The sequence below is a fragment of the Peromyscus leucopus genome, chromosome X (assembly GCF_004664715.2).
Source record: "Peromyscus leucopus breed LL Stock chromosome X, UCI_PerLeu_2.1, whole genome shotgun sequence".
Classification (NCBI taxonomy): Eukaryota; Metazoa; Chordata; class Mammalia; order Rodentia; family Cricetidae; genus Peromyscus; species Peromyscus leucopus.
In genome coordinates, this window is record NC_051083.1 from 135,700,525 (window position 1) to 135,719,739 (window position 19,215).

Here is a 19,215-nt window from a genome sequence, read left to right on the forward strand (position 1 = left end):
AATTCTATGTGCACAGGCCACTACCTGTTCAACTTATGCACTGTGGATTCCCTTGAGTTCCCAGATGTCCCCTGGGTCTCTTCAGCTTATCCAGAAGCCAGGCATCGGACTGTCACTTAACACTGACTGCCAGAACAAATGAGAGAAACATTGTGCAGTGGGTTGGACATACTAGGGAAACAGGACAGGGAAGGACTCAAAAGGGGGGCTGGCAGAAGAACCCTAAAGCCCAAAGACTCATGAGCTAAGCAACTGGGTTGGCAGGAGCTCTGGTGTGTAGGAGCCCCTGAGAAGTTTTCTCAGCAGCTGTCACCTCTGCAAGGGGCACCTGCCATGCTTCCAGGCCCTGTCCCCCAGGGATTCTCACCAAAAGTCAGTATTTTATACTCAGAGAACCAATGTGTTCACAGCTGTCCTCTGGATGCCCTCTCTCTCTCTCTCTCTCTCTCTCTCTCTCTCTCTCTCTCTCTCTCTCTCTCTCTCTCTCTCTCAGCACAGCCTCCCCCCCTCAGCTTTGAAGCTAGGGTAAGAACAGATGTGAACCAGCTGTAGAGGGACAGGCTGCTGCCTATGCCAGGTCCTTTTCCACACATGCCAGGCTGAAATTCCCCTGCCTGGGAAAAGGGGCCTCTCCTTTTCTTAGCTCCTTTCCTCCCTGCCCCTTCCACAAGACATAAACCCTTCTATATATGCACGGCCGTCCTACCGGCTCTTGCCTATGGGATCTTCCTTCCCTAGGCAGGCTGGGGGAGTAACTGCCTAATGATGGATGGAGGGCTGGCTACTCAGAACAGGAAGCCAGCAATGTCTCCTAGCCAGGTGCCTAAGCAGTGCAGGTGCCCATGGCTCACATCAGTACAGCTTCTCCCAGAAGCAGTGCTGGCTGATCAAAGGATATGCTTCCCATCCATCTAAAGGGCTAGTTTGGCTCCTTACATTCTTACCTCTGGACAGCAAGAGAAAGACCTTCCTAGGCTGTGAGGCAGGCCAGGAGAGACAGGGTAGCTCCCTAAGATAACCTAACTTTCTCCAGGCCTCCGGGAAAGCAAACAAGCTAGAGTTGAAGGGGTATACAAACACAGAAGCTAGTCTCTCTCTGGGGTAGCCTGGAGTCACACGCAGATGTGTATTGACAATGATGAGATCTGTCTCCTGACCCTAGCAGAAGGCTTCCACTGGTTCCTGAGGAGCTAAGACAGCTGTGTGGTTGCCTCCTCCTCTGGAGTCCTGGGGGCCTCAGGAAATGCCTGTTCTTCCTTCCTGTCTCCCCACTGCCCTCCCTCTGCCTTCTCTGCCTCCTCCCAGGCATGGGATGCCAGAGGGTAAGAGATTGCTGCTGCTGCTGCTGCTGCTGCTGCTGCTGCTGCTGCTGCTGCTGCTGCTCTGTTCTGCTGGCCAGCAAGGACGTTCTGTTCCCAGCCTTGCTACAGCCGGGGTCCAGGTTGTTTCCTCAGAGACAGCTGAGGCATAAGGATAGGGAACTAGAAGAGTGAGAGGGGCAGACTCAAAGATTGAGAGGTGCTGCCTGGATGGCTTGGGAGTTGCCCCCAAATTAGAGGGCCAGGCTGAGTGACTCAATGGGCCCTGGGCTGAGCATGCAGTTATAGCTTACTGCAGACTGCAAACCACTGACACAAGGACCTTCCAGGCACAAAAACTGTATTTATAGAAGTGCTGCCCCGACCTATCCCCCAACTTTGAAGAAGAACCTCAAAGTGCACAATGTACCTCTTTCCTGGCCCCCATGCAAAGGGTTACCTCAACCTCTATCCAGGAAGAAAGACAGGCTGGCTTACTGCTCAGCCTCCTACCTATCCCTAGGGCACATTTTCCAGGCTGTACCCTACACCCTCCACAAGGCAAAGGCTCTCTGCCTGTTCTAGTCTGCTCACTGTGGCTCCTCCAGAAAGTCTTCCTGGGTCTCTCTTTGATGCTAGGTGTTATAGCCCTGTTGAGGCCAGAAACAAGAACACATACCTACCTCCTTCTGAAACTCAGCTCTAAGAGTCCATTTACTGCAGTGGTTCTCAACCTGTGGGTTGCGACCCCTTTGAAGAGTTGAATGACCCTTTCACAGGGGGCACTTAAGACCATCAGAAAACCCAGATATTTACATTACAATTCATAACAGTAGCAAAATTACAGTTATGAAGCATCAACAAAAATAATTTTATGATTGGGCGTCAGTACAATATGAATAATTATATCAAATGGTTGCAGCATTAGGAAGGTTGAGAGAACCACTGCTCTAGTGGGTCATGACAGCTCCATCCATCTCCAGGGTACTTCTCCCCATTGAGGTTCTTGGAGGCCTAAATAACAACCCCTAGAACAGTGTAGGCTCAGGCCAAGTGGTACCATATTCATTAAGGAATTTGCAGACAGGTGACTGGGGGCAGTGAGTATATATTCTGTGAGGTTTTACCCTTAAAATAAAAATCTTGACTAGGCATGGTGGCATATGCCTCTAACTCCAGCACATCAGGAGTTTAAGGTCATTCTGGACTACAAAGCAAATTTGAGTTTAGTATGGACTACAGGAGACCCTATCTCAAAAATCAAACCAAAACAAAACAAAAAAGATTTGCTGAGATATACTTGGGTGTAGTAATGGCCTACTCCTGTAATCTCAGCACTCAGGAAGCAGATGCAGGAGGATTGCCACAAGTTCAAGGTTACCTAGTGAGAGTTTATCTCAAAAATAGAAAAAAAGAGATAAAAGATACATAAAACACAAAGCAAACAGTTTAAATAAACAACTCAAGGCTTTTCACTCAGTATGTTCAGAGCACTTTTATTGGTTCAAACTGAAGACTCAGAACTGGTGAGATGGCTCAGTAGGCCTGATGATCTGAGTTTGGTCTCTGGGACCCACATGGTGGAGGGAGATAACTCCCAATGGTTGTACTCTGACCTCTACTCACATGTCATGACATGCACACCTACCCACTCCCACACACAAAATAAATAAAATACAATAATTTTTTAAGACCCAAAGACCCATGTATTTGGCTGTCACTCCTCTATTCCCCCATTACCACCCATCTGCTCTTTCTCTGTCTCTATTGTAGAGCCTATTCTGGACATCTCACATAAACAGGCCAGATATATTGTGAGCTTTGCCATTGGCTGAACTCACCAAGCAGAATGTTGCATATGTGCCTCAGCCTTTGCTGCCTCTCTGCCCCTGGTCTCTGCTGACATGTTTAGCCTGGATAAGTAGGTATTAGAGTCCAAATCCACTGGAGAGTATGGCCAGCGTTATCACAAAGTAGCTGTGAATAGAAAATCTGAGGATCCATGAAGCTCTGTAGCTTCCAGGATGTTACTCTGCCAATGACCAGGTATGTTTGAGTATGAAAAAAAGCAAAAGTCAGGGGCTGGGGGTAGTTCAACGGGAGACCATTTGCTTGGTATGCACAAGACCCTGCTCCCATCACTAGTACTGAAAAGACAAAAAGGAAAGAGAGAAAAAAAAAGAAAAACCTGAAAGACATGAACCAAATGGGACATGGTAAAGTATTCTGTAATCCCAGCACTCATAAGACAAAGACAAGAGGATCGGGATTCAAGACCAGCTTTACATACACAGCCAGTTGAAGGCCAGCTAGGGCTACATGAGATGAGATCCTCTCTCTCTCTCTCTCTCTCTCTCTCTCTATATATATATATATATATATATATATATATATATATATATATATATATATGATGTATATGTATATGTACATGAAATAGCAGACAAAACCAACAACCTCAGTCTGGAGGACCTTTGTACTCCCCAGTCTCCTGGTCTGGAACATAGAATCCAAAGGCACCCACAGGCTCCCAACACATATCCAGCTTCTTCCATTTTTCTCCTCTCTAAAGCAAGAGGAAAAGCCTCTTGAAGGAAAGTGCCACAGCTGGACACTGAGCTGATTCTGGCTCCAGGCAAAACCCTTACTAGAACCTCTGTCCCCAGCTGGGAACTTGTAGTGGCCCTCATCCCTCACCCCTCACCCTGATCTCTATCTGGGCGGGTTCTGTTTCCCTCCTTATTTGCCCTTCCCTACTCTTGGTCCTTCATTCCTTCTTCAGATTTCAGTGTGGCTCCCTGATTCAGTCTCTCCCATCATCTAAGGGCTCTCACCTTTATATCTTGGAAACTGCACTAGCAAAGGAGAGGTAGTACATCACTAGACAGGTAGATGCCACACTAGGGACCATGACTCTTTTGGGCCATCGAGAAGCAGCTGAGGTTTGGCAGGCTGACCCAGTTACTCCTGAAAGTGACCAAAGGAAATTTCCCCAACAGAGACAATGGTTATGGTATCCTGGCCACCCTGTAGGAGTTAAGCAAGAAGATGAGGGACTTGGTTCCTCTTCTCCAAATTATCTTTGCCAACTTCTCAAAGTCTTCAGGGAGGTGAGCCAAGAAGGTCTCCAGAATCTGGGGACAAATCCGTTTTTAAAGGAGGAAGGGATGGGGAGGAAAGGCTTACCAGGCCCCTAGGAGCCTAGAGAAGCTCTTCTAGAAGCCTACAATCCTCTACTTCTCTGGATCCCCAAACCACCCCCTTGTTTCAGACCAGACAGAGGTCCTGGGTGGAATTAGGACAGAATTCCAGGGCCACTCACTATCCTAGCCATAAGGTTACCTCCCCTCATCTCCTCTTACTTTCTTCTGCCTGGCAGTATGCCAGCAAGCACCTCAATGTCCCTATTTGAGCAGTGGAAAGTTTGACTCTGTGAGTCTGTTTGCCCAGAGACACCAAGGGTCTGTCCCTAAGTAAGTGTGTGTGTCCTTTCAAAGTGCGCTTGAGGCAGGGGCCAGGGTGGGGAACATAGGGGGAGGGGTACCACACAGCCTCGCAGTCTACAAGAAAATTGCTTCCTTTGAAGCTGCCAGGGGGCTCGGAAGCCTGCCCCCTCCCTCCCAGCTGCCCTTCCTCCCTCCTTCTCTCCCTGTCTGCTCCACCAGCCCCCTCCCTCCTTGACTCCCTCTCCGCCCCCTCCCTGCTCGTCCCCTCCCTGTCGGGCTGGCCCGCCCGCCCAGCCTTTAGCCTCCCTCCCACTGCCTCTGTCTCCCTCTCTCCACGAACTGCCCAGGAGTGAGCAGCTGCTCCCGGTTGGTCTTGCCTGACGGACAGATACACGGACAGCCTGACATCCTAGCCCACCAACTAACCAGCCTGCACGTGGCTGCTTCCCCCTCCCCAGGTAGGGCCTGCTCAAGCCCCGAACTGACTCCGCTCTCCCATAAAGACCTCAATTTGTCCTGTTGTCTTCATCTCTGGCTATGCTGTCACCTCACTAACCCAGAGATGCTGAGAATCCTGCTGCTCCCACAGCCGCCCTGCTACATCTCATTCCTCATCTGTAGTCTTGCTGTCCCACTGTCTGTACCTCCACTGCTTCATTACTGCTCTCTCTACACCAAAGGCTCCTGGTTTGTGTCCTTTCATCAACACCCTGTGACCCTTTTGGTCCTTATCCCATTTCTGCCTCTTCTCCCCACCTTCTTCCCTGAACTTTCTTCCCACCCTTCCTTTCCTTCTCCCCTCTGAACTTGCTTCGTTGCTAAATTCACCCATGATTTGCCTCTCTGCCTCTGGAGGGTGGGCAGGGAGCTTCCCCTGTGCCGCTTCCCAGAACATCCCTGAGGCAGGGCTGGGTGGCTGGCATGCTGGCTCTACCCACAGCTCTATCCCTTCATGGCAAGGCTCAGGCATACCCTCCACTGCTGCTAGCCTTGCTCTCCCAGTTCAGCCTTTCTTGGGGGCTTGGCACCCAGCCAGGTCAGGGAGGATGGGGCCAATGCAAAATTCAGCACTGGCAAAGTCTCCACTTGGAGCAGTCTGAGAGACTTGTGCTCCCAGGCATACTTCAGGCAACTTGCCCTGATATTCCACACTCACCACAGGACTAACGCCCTGCTTCCACCCTCTCCTGGGCAAGGTGTGGGTCCACAGAGTCCCAGCTATAGGGGTCTTGGGTTCCTCCTGTTTATCTCAGTCCTATCTGTTTCCAGAACCCTCTTGAGCTGAGATGCAGAACGGGCAGAGGATAAGATGGATGTAGAAAATTGGGCAATTGTGCCATGTTCGCAGGGACAAATATGGCTTGGGGCCCTGAGGGGCCTGTCGAGGGGTTTAGGAGAGGAATCAAGAGACAAGTAATTCAGGCATGCGCCAAGTCTAGTGAAGATTGGGGGACTGGAGTACCCTGTCTCTGCCCCCAGGGGTGGGACCAGGCTCTCTCCCGTCTGCCCAGAGTAAGAGGCATAGGACCCTGCAGGGAGGAGCTGTAGGTGGAGCAGGCAGAGGAAATCTTCATTAGGCCAAGGACATAGCGCCTGGGTGACTCCAATTTCATCTTTAGGAGCTTCTGCCTATGTTCCTCTCGGCCTGCTGGCTTTCTGCTGTGTAATGACTAGAACTGAGACAAGCTGGAGACGCTCCCTAGATGCCAGCAAGGTTCCCAGGGATGGGCATCTGGACATGTGATCAGTTGCTTGTGCCACCCACACCCTAGGAGAACTTGTGAGTGGGCAGGGGTACTTTGTGTGGAACATGACTGTGTATGGCTGCTGAAGGCCAAATGGCATGAACCTTTGAAGGCAGGCAGTGTAGCTATGCTGACAGGAGGATGTGGGTCTGCCTCTAAGCCACTAGGGCATGGCAGGAGGAGGAGACTTGAAGTCAGAGTGAGTAGTAGCGGGCTATCTTTCTCCATAGCCGCTGGCCACTAGTTTGGTGGTCGTGGTGTACCACCTCATTGTTGGCGTATGGCTTGTCCTCTCTCTGGCCCAGTCTATCTTTTTCCCATTCCCTACACTCATTACTCAGCCTCCAGCTAGTGCTCATCTCTTTTGTAACTTCTCCCTGTGGGGGTCACCTCTATATTTTTTATTCGCTTCTCTCATCCATTATTCTGCCTTTGATCATATCATGACAACTTTCGGGTTCTTATCATTATCTCCTTAGATTCTTACTTTTTCACTTTTACTTTCATCACGTGGGAGCGAGGGCATGCGCCGCACGCCCGCTGGCGGAGTGCGCCGTGGGGGGCTGCGGGGCCCCGGGCAGGGGGGTTTTCACCTCTCTCACTTTGTCTTTTTATTTTTTCCCAGGGGGTATTCTGCAATTTATCTTCTATTTTTCACTCTCATTTCTCCAGCTCCCTCCACTCTTCCTTCATTTTTGAACGCCTCCATCACACCTACATAACACCCCGGGGGGGAGGCCTGGACTCACATCACTTCAAATCTATTAACCCTACCTTCAGAACAGTGGTTCCGATTTAGTCAGCTCCTTACTATATTCCATTTTATACAATTGGCAAAGTGTGAATCTGGCAGCTGTCTCTTCATTTCTACAAGCCCGGGCGCTTCCCCACCTCTAACCGCATAGGACTCATTCGGGTTCGCCCTTTTAATTTCTTTACATGGGGGTGTGGGAAGGGCCGACTGGCGCGCACCGAGTGTTTTTTTCTTGGTTTTTTTTTTTTCGGCACGTGTTACCGGATTTGCTGTGGACTGGGCCTGGCAGCAGACATGTACTAACTCGCACAACTAGATGTCATTACCTATTCTTCATGTCCAGCCACTTGTAATATAGTACTATTTCTTACCTAACAGCACTTTTTTATGTCATCTCACACACTTTGGCTAATTTGTTCACTATTCACATTACTGTTTTCTCTTATTTCTCTTCTTTCCAAACAGTTTCTTTCTTTCTTCTCTTCTCTCTCTTTCTTTCTTTTCTTTTTTCTTTTTTCTTCCTCATCTTTCGGTCGATCTTCCTTCCCACACCCCTTTTGTATTTTGTTGGTTTTCTCACCTCCTTAAATATGTTTTTTGATTTATTCTTCTATTTTTTTCTGGGCGTGTAGTGGAAAAACAACCGGGAGATCTTCACACACAAGGGTGGGATAAACAAGGGGAGGGCCACCACACTACCCCAGACCACACCAACACACACATGTTTTTATTTGATACACACGTATCCAGTTTATATTACTTTCTCCACTACATTCGCCTCCACTCACTTCCCTTCACTCCTTCTCACACCTCTCACACACTTCTCCAAATTTTTTATATTCTCCATCCCCTGTCTGTCTCTCCTTTCACTATCTACATAACCACAGCTCCAGAAAACTCCTTACAACCGGCCAGCCACAGTCATTAGCTTCTTAAGGAAACCAATTCTTCTATCACCACTTCACTTTATACTTCGCGATTCAGCAGCAAGTCTTAGCTTACCTTGGCCACTTTCAGCAGGCCAGCACAGCCCACTCTATCTCATGTTTCTATGGATATTGTGTGGGATTTATTTTTGTGACAGTTTCTAATTTATTTTCCTGTTTTCCTGCTTTCTTGTGGTGCCCTCCCATAGCCCTATCTGTTGACAGACCTTGCGCGCAGACATGATAGGAAGGTGAAGAAGGAAAAAAGGGATGTTTCAAGTAAAAGAGCTATTTTCTTCAGAGCAAATTCTGTACATACCATGTGACAAAAAACTGTACTATATTCCCTCTAATTCACAGTCAAATCTCAGAATGAAATAATTAAGGCTTATACTTTTGAGAATTTGTTACTGCATCTGTGGGTTCTCCCTAGATCACTCGAATTCCTGTCACCCTGTGTTTGTGGGAGGAGGTGCGGGACTTAGTACCCCATGGGTTCTTATGTCTCTCCCCCAAAAAAAGTTTTTTGCTTTTTCTTTCCTTTTTTTTGGTGTTTCTCTTGGTTTGTTCTTTTTCTTACCATCCATGGTGTATTTTTTCACCTCTTCTCTTGCAGAAATCAATAGTTATACGCACAAGTTTCTCTCTATCGCAGAAGTTTTCCACATATTACACTATGGTAACCCAAGAAATAAACTAGGATTGGTGGGGGCGGTGTGGGGCACGCCCCACCACCCCATATGTTTTCTCTTTCCCCTTGCATACACCAAATAGTCTCTTTAATACTTCTCCATTACTACTGATTTATCCTTCAGTCTTTCCTTTTTGCTCAACCCACAACACCTCTTTTCCCCCTTGACTATCTTCCAGTATCGACTCATAAAAGGAAACTTTTTTCTCCTTTTTTTCTTTCTTTTTTTTTTTTTCTTAAAAGAAAGGGAAAAAAAAAAAAAAAAATAAGAACATTAGGTATCTGTTTCCTCTTTCCCTCCCCTTTTTGTCTATTTTCCAAAATACACAATTCACTTTGTACCCTAGCTCTTAAAATTGCCATTCTTTTTCCGCACGCCATTCGGTTGTTAGGGTCTGGCCTCCCACCATCCAATCCCAGTCACATAAATTAGGCTATCTCCCCAATGCTAGGCGAGCGCTCCCAATTCGGTTTGTAGCGTTTGTAGATTCTCACTAAGCAAACAAGACCAGGTTCCCTCACATCTTTTTACCATAGAATAGTAGTTTGTTCAGTTTGTTGTAATGAATTGTTCTCTGGTATACTCTCCAGTCAGCGGAGATGAGACCAAAAGATTGCACAGGGGACAGGAAAGTATCAGTAACTACCACTCATAAAAAAGACATAAAGAATTTAAGCAAGGCTCCTGCTTGGGCTGGGGCCGGTGTGATGCGGCGGTGCGAGGACGTAAGAAATTATCTGGGAGCAGAATATTATAGACAATATTTGTCTTTTTCGTCGAGGAGCCCCTGGTGCGCTGTTTTTTTTCACCTCCAGGAGACTTACTATCCTTTGCTGCTCAGACACATTGGGCTGGGGAACCGGCCAGCACAACGATCATTCTATTGTCAGCATCTTGGCCACCCACAGAGTCCTTTCACTGCAAATCTCATATACAGGGGTGGGGGATAGGACACGGGGAGGAGAAAGTGTGATCTCACACTTGTCCCTGAATACAGACCGTGAACCATCCTCATATTACTTGTATTATTATCTGGTGCAAAAGCAAGTCACTGATGAGTTTGGGCGGGCAGGGGTGACGCATGGAGCGGGTTGCGCGCGAGTGATCGAAGAAAAGAGCTTGGCCGGGGATGAATGACTGTTATTTTTGTATGAGCGTGATAGCGAGATATACCTGTAGCTGACTGTGAAGGACCGTGCACACGCATGCCTTGAGGGACCCCCGGCCTTATCCAAGGGCGCCTTGCCAACTCCTTCTTGTGGGTTTTAAGAACATGGCTTTTGTGTTCTCCTGTACAATCTTCCAGGACCAATAAGATCCCATTACATCTTTAGCGGCAAGGCGTGTGTAGTAGGCCGCAGCAGCCAAGCGGTGTCAGCGGTGGGTTAGAGTGTGAACGTGTCTTTGTGCGAGCGATGGTGCTATGGCCGCTAGGGAGGGGCCGCGCAGAAAGGCCGCAGGAGTGGTGTGGGCCGTTTTCTCTTTGTGCTTTTAAGTGTGTCCTTTTTTTTTTGCTCCTCCTTTGGTGGGTCCTTGTGGGCAACATCTTCTAGGAAAATCCATGTAGCCTGGGAAAGATCTTGTAAATGAAGAGGGCTCTTTGGCCTTTTTCTCTCAGATGATGCATGTAGGCTGAATTCCCACACAAGTGCGCAGAGTTTCCTGCGATAGTCAGTACAGGTACTCTGATATTGGGAACAGGTTTCAGGACCAAGACATTTGGAAGAAGGGGGCCTCTCTGGATCTGGAATTCTGTTGCCTTTACTTTGTCTACTTTGGGGCTACTATCAGGAGTAGGGAATAGCTTGGGAAATGAGCAGGATAGACACAGACACTAGAGAGACATTTAGAACCTAGACTTATATACCAATCAACTAGTGAGGACACATGAGGGAAAGAGTTTAGAGAATTATCTTAGCACCTCAAGCTTACATAGCAACCTTATTAAAATAGATAAAGTATGTATTATGGTCAACACAGAGGGGTTGGAGAATAGTAAAGAAAAAATCATTTGACTACTTACCATTTTACCAACGCATATGAAGAATGACAAGCATACCTCCTCATTCTTTGAAAATATCTAGCAAACATGGATGAAAATAAGGAGCCCAAGACTTTGTTAGTAAAAGAATAGGGAGAGGATGGGAACAAGACAAAAATGTGGTCAGTGTGCAATAGTGTGATCTGGGAAAGCTAGTACCTTCGATTTAGTCACCAGGCGCGAAACATCCAAATTGCATACGTGATATAAATTTAGGTCACGTATTTGTTCTTCGTAGTAGTGCGCGAGAAGGTTTCTACTCAGTAGAAGCATCGCGAGCAACCGTTATAGTCATCGGACCGAAAGCCATTGACTAGCTATCCCACCAGCCTCTATATACCTGGGGGTTTAGGTTGTTGTGGGGGGGGGAGGAGAGTGATTCGGATAGGGTAAGTTTGTTAGGAGAGAGAAGGGAGCGGTGAGGAGCGCGGAGAGCGCGCGTGTAGTTGGGAAGGGGTATCGTATAATGATAACCCGTTATGTTAAGCGCTGTGCTAATCTTAGCGTACAATGCGAGTCAAGTTGCGAGAGAGACGTATCTGATCTTGCCCTTCAGTCTATCTCTATCTAGTGTGGAACGGGCCACAGGTAGTAAGAATTGTTGGCCCTGACAGTTTGGCTTAGACTGTGCTCACCAATGTGAAATAGTAGTAGTCTAAGATGAGCATACATCTCTCAGGTCCTTCTAGTTGACACTTAAAATATAGGCTGGAAGCTAGGCTCTTTGTATGTTAGGCAATAAGCGCGCTCGATATTGTGAACATAGGTCCATGACCTTAGTAGACATAACGGACGGGCGTTTAGTGTAAGTGGCACCTGATAAATATCCGAGTGCACTAAGTACTTCCTGTCCTCTCATCCCAGCATTTCCTCAATCACAGTCACACGAGTGTCGCAGCAGCAGATACAGTGTGTAGAGGCAGCGAGGTGTGCTATTAGCGAGTATTAATCTAATGTTTGAGGTAGCAGTTTTGTTAGCAGGGCCAATGCAAGTCGTGCAGGAGGAGGTAGTTGTGCGTCGTGCGCGCCACTCGCCATTCTGACCGCGTCTTCTTCTCTTATAGTTGAGTATTGAGCGGCGTACAAATTCTGTTATTCATTATTTTCTTCCGTGGCGCGCGAGAGGTGTGGAGGAGTCGACACTACGAACGATGCCCCTGCCAGCGGAGCTGTAGTGTCTATGCTGTCCTGATGCTGTGAGCACATGCCGAGCACATCATGAGCTGCATGAACAGAGCCATACAGCGCACTAGCACGCCTTGAGCTGTGTATGCACAAGAGGCCAATCTTCTGGACGAGTGAAAACATATACTTAAGTGAACGTGCTCATATTTGGCGACGACGGGACGTACCTTGATTCGACGAGTGCGTGACAGTCTGCATAAAGAAGACTTGAGCTTGTCAATCTCGAGCTATATGAATTTCTACTTCTATCCTTTAGCTCTGATGAAAGAACTAGTTTAAGCCTTCAGTCAGTGCAGGGAGCGGTCCTACTCCTTTCTTGGCCAGGTAGAGCCCCACGCTTCCACGTTAACAAATTATCAAAGAGTGCATCAAAGGGAAAAATTGAAGCGACTCACGCGCGCCATGTAAGGTGGGTTATTCAACGCCGGGGTGTATGATGAAGTGTGATATATGCTTGAGAATACTTCTACATATAGGTCTTTACATTCGGGTCCTGGTGCCACAGAAAGATTCCCTTCCTAACTGCAACTTTGCCTGCTTCCTCAGTGTACGGGGGTGAGGGCTCAATTTGAGGGAGTTGAGAAAGGGAGGCATGTGAGACTATCTGCAGCATCCCCGCTGTCACCATAACCCCACTTAGTGATTCTCCCACCCATTCTGGGTCTCTGTATTACCCACTTACAGGCCCAGAGTTTCTCAGAAGCTACCCTCATTCATGGACCAGAAGCTGAAAGCTCAGACTCTAGAGTGACCAAAGCTGGACTCTGTTCAGGTTGAGTAAACAGAGGACTTGGGAGAAATCAGTTCCTCTTTGTAGGCCTCAGTTCTCTCATCCATAAAGTGGCACTACTGGTGGTGCAGACATGAAGAAGGCCTACCCTCTGCACTCTCTTAATTTAATGGAATCCCCTTCTTTGGGCTCTGTGTCTGGCATGCCCCCATCCCTGCAGAATATGGGTACTGAATCTAGTGCCAGTTTTCTGAATGAAAATGAGGGCTATACTTGGAAGACTGCCTGGTCCCTGCCCCTTAAGCTTTAAGCCCTGAAAAAGCAGCCAAACTCCATCCTGCCTCTGCATGGGCCTTGAGCCTCGTACCCCAGGTTGAGCCTGGATTAGAACTGACATCAGACTTGGATCTCCTTGTATCATTCTCCTACCCCTTGTGGAGCCCCACACCAATGTCCTCTCAAATCTACATATATAAACGCACCTAGAGTTCTGCAGCTCCTTTCTCTGGGTGGAGGAGGTTTGTAATCCCAACAGGCTGCAAGGCCTACAGAGGAACACCACGCTCTGGTTGTTTATGGGCTACAAAAGGCTTTTTGGGGAGATTCCTGCCTAGGAAAAAGATGCCCTGTGGAGATCTCCAGGCTATGCTGTAGTTCCAAAGGATCTGGGTTGGCTTCACAAAGATGGTCCTCTGTCCAACTGCATCCCCTGTCCTTGCCATCTCCCCTGATTCCTGGCCTATCCAGGTGGATTGTGGGTCCTGTAGTTCAGATAGGCATAAATTCTAGCCTTGACTCATCCTCCTGCAGGGTAGCTTTGGCAGAGGGGACAGGCAGGTGGGTGGGCAGTGCAGAGGGGTGGGGACAGTGCCTCACTCCTTCCCTGCCATTCCATCTTGCTCTCTAGACCCCTTCTGCCTCTTCTGACTGCTCTGGGCTGCTCTTGCTTCTCCTCCCTGCCCTTTTGGTCCATCTGCCTTGGGCAAGTTCCCTACACTGTCCTGGAGGCTGTAGCTGAGAGATGACTGGTCTTTCTAGCTACTCTGGGGCCCAGACTTTCTGGGGAATCTGCTGTGTCTTGCTGGGCCAGACTTGGGTGAGCATCTTGAGGCTACTTGGAAGGAATGAGGGAGGCTGGACACTCGCCCAGCTGAGGACTTCCTGTAATCTCGGGAGTCAACACCATACCCACTTCTGCATATAAAAAGGAAATTGAGCCAAGCTTTTGGCTGTGTCCCCTACTTTGCTGTGTGACCTTTGGGTATCAGAAAGGCTTCTCTAGTCTCTCCAGGAAGCAGCTCATCACTAACCTCTGTGCAGGCCTTTCTGTCCACTGATACAAGATGGGAGCCAGGACGGGCCTTGAGAACTGGGGTTGGGTCTCTGTGTGTGAGGTCCCCCCCCCACACACACACAAATCTGGGGCTTTTCAAGCAACAACATACAGTGAGATTTCTTCTGGGGCTGACATCCACTAGATAGGCAGTGCTTGTGCCTAACCAAATTGGGGTGTCCCAACCCCCCTCCTCACAGGTGCTGAGGATTTCAAAGCAGCAGTGAGCCCAGCCCTCTCGTCAACTGGGTTCCTTCTACTTTTGCCTCCAGCAGTTGAGATCAGAGGAGCTTATTTAGCCCAGAGGGAGCCCCAAATATCCCAGCTTCTCCACCAAAATATGCCCCATATGAGGCCTCTCTGAGCTGGGACTGCTTTAAGTCTTCAAGAGACAGGGCTTCCTGTTCACACATGCACCAGGACAACCCCAGACATCCAAGCCTGGGAGGCTAGCAAAGCCAACATGGATACCCTATTTAGAAGATGGGGTAAACAAACCAAAATACCCTGAGCCTTTGCCATGAAGTTGGGCAAGGAGTCGTAAGAGAGGCAGGGGCTCTGGCCTTGTCCTGCAGACTATGCCCTGCTTGGGTGGTTGAATGCAGTAGGAAGAAACAGGCTCAGGCAGCATAGAGTCTCCACCCCCACCCCACTGCCTCAGCCTGGGGGCCTCAAGACAAGCCCAACCCTGCCCTGTTACTCTGGCAGCAGCCTACTCTCCTTGGGATCTTCTCTATGGTGCCAGGGCCATGGGCACAAAGAAAGAGCAGAGATAGATGTCGGAGCCCTGAGTTTTGCAGGCTGAGTCCTGGGAAATGAAAGGAAGGGAGATGCCAAGTACTGATCCCCTAATTCCCAGGACTCTGGCTTGGTGTTGCCACAGCATTGGAGAATCTCTCTCTCTCTCTCTCTCTCTCTCTCTCTCTCTCTCTCTCTCTCTTCTCTCTCTGTGTGTGTGTGTGTGTGTCTGTCTGTCTATCTCTCTGTCTCTCTCTCTCTTTCTCTCTCTCTCCCTCCCTCCCATCCTCCCTCCCTCCCTCCGTCCCTCTCACTCTCTCTCTTTTTCCGTCCACCTCATGTCTTGGCCTCTGGACCATCTCAGAACAACATACAATTTGGGCACTGTGGAGGGACTCAAACTTTGAAGGGGATGACTCACTCATCACCCAGTTAAACTAATAGCATCCAAATCTTCCAAGCTCACTCTTGGGAGGAATTAGCCAGGTGGCCAGGGGTCCAATAGCTGGGCTTCCTCTCAGCCTCCATTTGGCCTCACTGACCCCCAACCCTCAGGCAGTGAAGCAGGCTCTGGCTGACTCAGTGGTGGTGGGGGCAGCCTTGAGCTAATTAGGAAGACATTTCATTGCCCAGTGAAACCAGCTCCTTCCAGGAAGGGGAGGGGAGTGGAAAGAGGATCCCTCTTTCCCTCTTGGCTGGCCAACACTCCTACCCTGATTGGTGCCTCTTATCCATACCTCCTCCCTCTGCTGCCTCCTAGCCATCCCTTGTGAGGGATAGGGAAACACAGTGCCAACATAGTGGCCCTTCTCACTTTTTGCTCCCAGGAACATTCACCATGAGTCCCCTGTGGCTACTCACCTTGATGCTGGCCCTGAGCCAGGCCCTGCCCTTTGAGCAGAAGGGTTTCTGGGACTTCACCTTGGATGATGGGCTGCTCGTGATGAATGATGAGGAGGCTTCAGGCTCAGACACCACCTCAGGTGTCCCCGACATGGACTCTCTTACACCTACCTTCAGTGCCATGTGTCCTTTCGGCTGCCACTGCCACCTGCGGGTTGTTCAGTGCTCTGACTTGGGTGAGTCGCTAGGCAGTTTAATGTGAGAGTGTCCAGAGAGGCATAGGCCCTGCCTGGGAGGCCCTACTAAAGGGGATACATGGGCTGTCTTGTGAGAGGGATGTAGAATGGTGTGGGTGGTAATGTTATGAGTCACCACAGGCTGAGGTATTAAGGTATGAATGTTTGAGGGTGTCCAGTGTCTGGCATGTGAAAAGCAAGTAGAATGTGCAAGCTCTGGAGCTGGCATTCATTAGCTCAGAGTCCCTGCATTTGTACTAGTGTCTCTCTGTGCGTCCATATGTATGTGTGTGCCCACCACTGTGACAACAGACTGGATGAGCCAGGCTTATGCTGGTGATGGTGATGATCCCCAGGTCTGAAGACTGTGCCTAAGGAGATCTCACCTGACACCACACTGCTAGACCTGCAAAATAATGATATCTCTGAGATCCACAAGGATGACTTCAAAGGCCTCCAGCACCTCTATGTAAGCCTCCTCCTGCCCCTGCCATTTCTGAGGAGCTGGGAAGAGTTTGATGTTTCTTTGGCTGGGAGAAGGGGTGCTCACAAATGGGGCTGAGAAGAGGGGCTGGGAGCGAATGGAGTTGAGGTAAGTCTGGGGCTGGCTGGATTGGGAACACCCAAGACCATGGATTATGAGTATGGGTGCAAGATAAAAATCCCTCAGGTCAGTTCCCTTTTTGACTGAAAACTTTGCATTTTATTGGTTCCTCTGAGCAACACAGAAAAGAGTAGATCCCATTGTAGCTCTTGGAGAAACTGACTAGCCAAGTATGCTAGGCAGTGATGGCACTCCCAGGGCAGCTTGGAGCTAACCTCAGCTCCTTGGTATGCACTCTGCTCACAAACACAGACTGACCTCTATGAGACCAAACAGGTTCAGATGTCTCAAGTGCCATTAGTAGTAAGTTCAGGAGGCAGAGGAAGAGGGGAGGTGGAGTTAGGGGCTGAGATACTCACCTTGGTTCCCTGCCCTGCCTCAGGCCCTGGTCCTGGTAAACAATAAGATCTCCAAGATCCATGAGAAGGCCTTTAGCCCTCTGCGGAAGCTGCAGAAACTCTACATCTCCAAGAACCACCTGGTGGAGATACCTCCCAACCTGCCCAGCTCCCTGGTGGAGCTACGCATCCATGACAACCGTATCCGAAAAGTGCCCAAGGGCGTGTTCAGCGGGCTCCGGAACATGAATTGCATTGGTGAGAGTAGTCTGTACCTTGGCCTATAAAGGAGTCAAGTAGAGGAGATCTCTTCCAACCAGGGCAGATGGGTCCTGGGGACTGTCCTGTGCAGTCATGGAGAAGCCCTGTGTGCCTCAGAATGTTCCAGAAGCTTGTTTTAGGACATGATGAAGGAGACTGGGGCAGCTTTAAAGGCTCAGTTCAAGAAAGAGTCTCAAAAATAGTCTAAAAGATCACTATGTTTCTTGACAAAACCCCAATTTGAGTAATCATTGTGGGTAAAGGGAGGGTATAGGACACAGGAAAACTGGGCTGGTAGAGAGAATGGAGAAGGGCAGTGGACCACCACAGCAGCAGGAGTTGGATAGCTTTCTGGAGGCCCTGACTTTATCTTTGGATCTCCACACTTTCCTCTTGCTTCCCAGCTTCCAGAGGCCAAGAACAGTGCCAGAGCCCTTGAGCTAGTCATCTTGAACAGCTGGAGTTTTCAGTTAGTTAGCAGGGCAAATTCTTAAACTGCTTTCTAGAGGAAGTGGGAAAAGCCAGTGATCAGTAGATCCCCAGTCCAGAAAAGAACAGGCTCTTGATGGTATGTGGGGTGCCACTGATTGGCTCCAGACTGACAGGGCTTCTCTCCTAGAGATGGGTGGGAATCCCCTGGAGAACAGTGGCTTTGAACCAGGAGCCTTTGATGGTCTGAAGCTCAACTACCTGCGCATCTCAGAGGCCAAGCTAACTGGTATCCCCAAAGGTAGGAAAGTGTCAATACCTGACCTCCAGAAGCATTGAAGGGGGGTTGCCCAGTGTACTTGATCAGGACTCTCTTCCTGAAGCAGAGTGGACCTTCTACTTGCCCCAGACCCTGAACTTACCTTCCAGTATGCTCTCTTCTGAGTAGATCTCCCTGAGACCCTGAATGAACTTCACCTGGACCACAACAAAATCCAGGCTATTGAGCTGGAGGACCTACTTCGTTACTCCAAGCTGTACAGGTGAGGTTGGGGCAGTCCTTGGGAGCTGCAGGGTTCCATCAGCAAACAGGGCAGATCATAGGGTGGTCATTCTCTTTTTGCATAGATTTCCTCTGTGTTCTTTTCTATTTTTTCATATCTTCTTATGTTTTTTGTTACTTCTCGGTTTTTTTCTGTCTCGTTTTTATTATAATTCTTGTGTCATCTCTTTGCTTCTTCTCCAGTCCTCTTTGATTTGACTTTTCTAAATTTTTACTTATTCTTTCTCAAGGTGCCTAGGCTTATGGCACATACCTATTGAATCCGTGTATTAGATTGTAGAATTGTGAGATGCTTTTCTTCCGCTCCTCCATATACTTTTATCTGTTTTCTTTAGTGAGTAGATATTACGTGGTTATGTAGGTCACATTTAAGCTTAGGCCTCTTACCTTTCTGATTCGGTGAACTCTCAATACTTTGGTCAGTACAAATCAAATCTGTCCCCGGGTTGCCTGCTGGCCTTCCAACCTCAAGCTCCTGCCAGGTGAGAGCGGCTTTTTTCCCAAAGACTTGGGTAAGGGTCATGGGCAACCGCGTAACCTTGTACTGTCCTGGCTCCTGATACCCCCTTTTGTCAGGGGGCCCGAGGGTAGACCAGCATATATATGACCTTAGATTCTCTCTGGTCCCATTCCTCATCTGTCTAGCCAGACCTCTACTTGGAAGAGTGCCACTCTTCTGTTTACCTGAGCATGTGCTAACTCCATTTGAGATCTTTCTCTCAATCAAGGGGAGTCTCCTTTCCCTGACTTAGTCCTCCAGCCAGCATGGGCACTATGTTTTCCCACCCCAGGAATACACATTTCATCTCACGTGCCATTCACAATGGTAAGAAACGCACTCTCACTACAACCTCCCCTAGGCGACAAACGACCCATGGCCGGCAGCTAATGAGTAAGCAGTACCGCTAATCACTCCTGGAGACATTTATATATTCCTGCACCTATCAGTGAAACTGCCTAACCTAAGGTGATCTCTATTATGTTTCTGTACACGTATATATCTCTATGGATTCAGTGGTTCCTACACCACTCTTCTACCAAAACAACCCCTCAC

General features: G+C 48.8%; 1 protein-coding gene across 1 annotated transcript; it reads left to right on the forward strand.

The window, feature by feature from the left end:
* The first annotated feature begins 5,050 nt into the window (after positions 1–5,050).
* Bgn (biglycan) lies at positions 5,051–18,161 on the forward strand. The gene is made up of 6 exons (XM_028888594.2): positions 5,051–5,202; positions 15,716–15,967; positions 16,324–16,436; positions 16,954–17,167; positions 17,790–17,900; positions 18,048–18,161. The coding sequence occupies exons 2-6, from the start codon at positions 15,727–15,729 to the stop codon at positions 18,143–18,145; spliced, it is 777 nt and encodes a 258-aa protein (XP_028744427.1). The 5' UTR covers positions 5,051–5,202; positions 15,716–15,726; the 3' UTR covers positions 18,146–18,161.
* The last annotated feature ends 1,054 nt before the right edge of the window (positions 18,162–19,215 follow it).

Bases quoted from the DNA above. Each gene is read 5' to 3' on its own strand.
- Bgn (XM_028888594.2), top strand. From the start codon at position 15,727: ATGAGTCCCCTGTGGCTACTCACCTTGATGCTGGCCCTGAGCCAGGCC. The intron at 16,437-16,953 runs GTAAGCCTCCTC...GCCCTGCCTCAG, and splicing joins AAGGCCTCCAGCACCTCTAT to GCCCTGGTCCTGGTAAACAA. The intron at 17,168-17,789 runs GTGAGAGTAGTC...CTTCTCTCCTAG, and splicing joins CCGGAACATGAATTGCATTG to AGATGGGTGGGAATCCCCTG.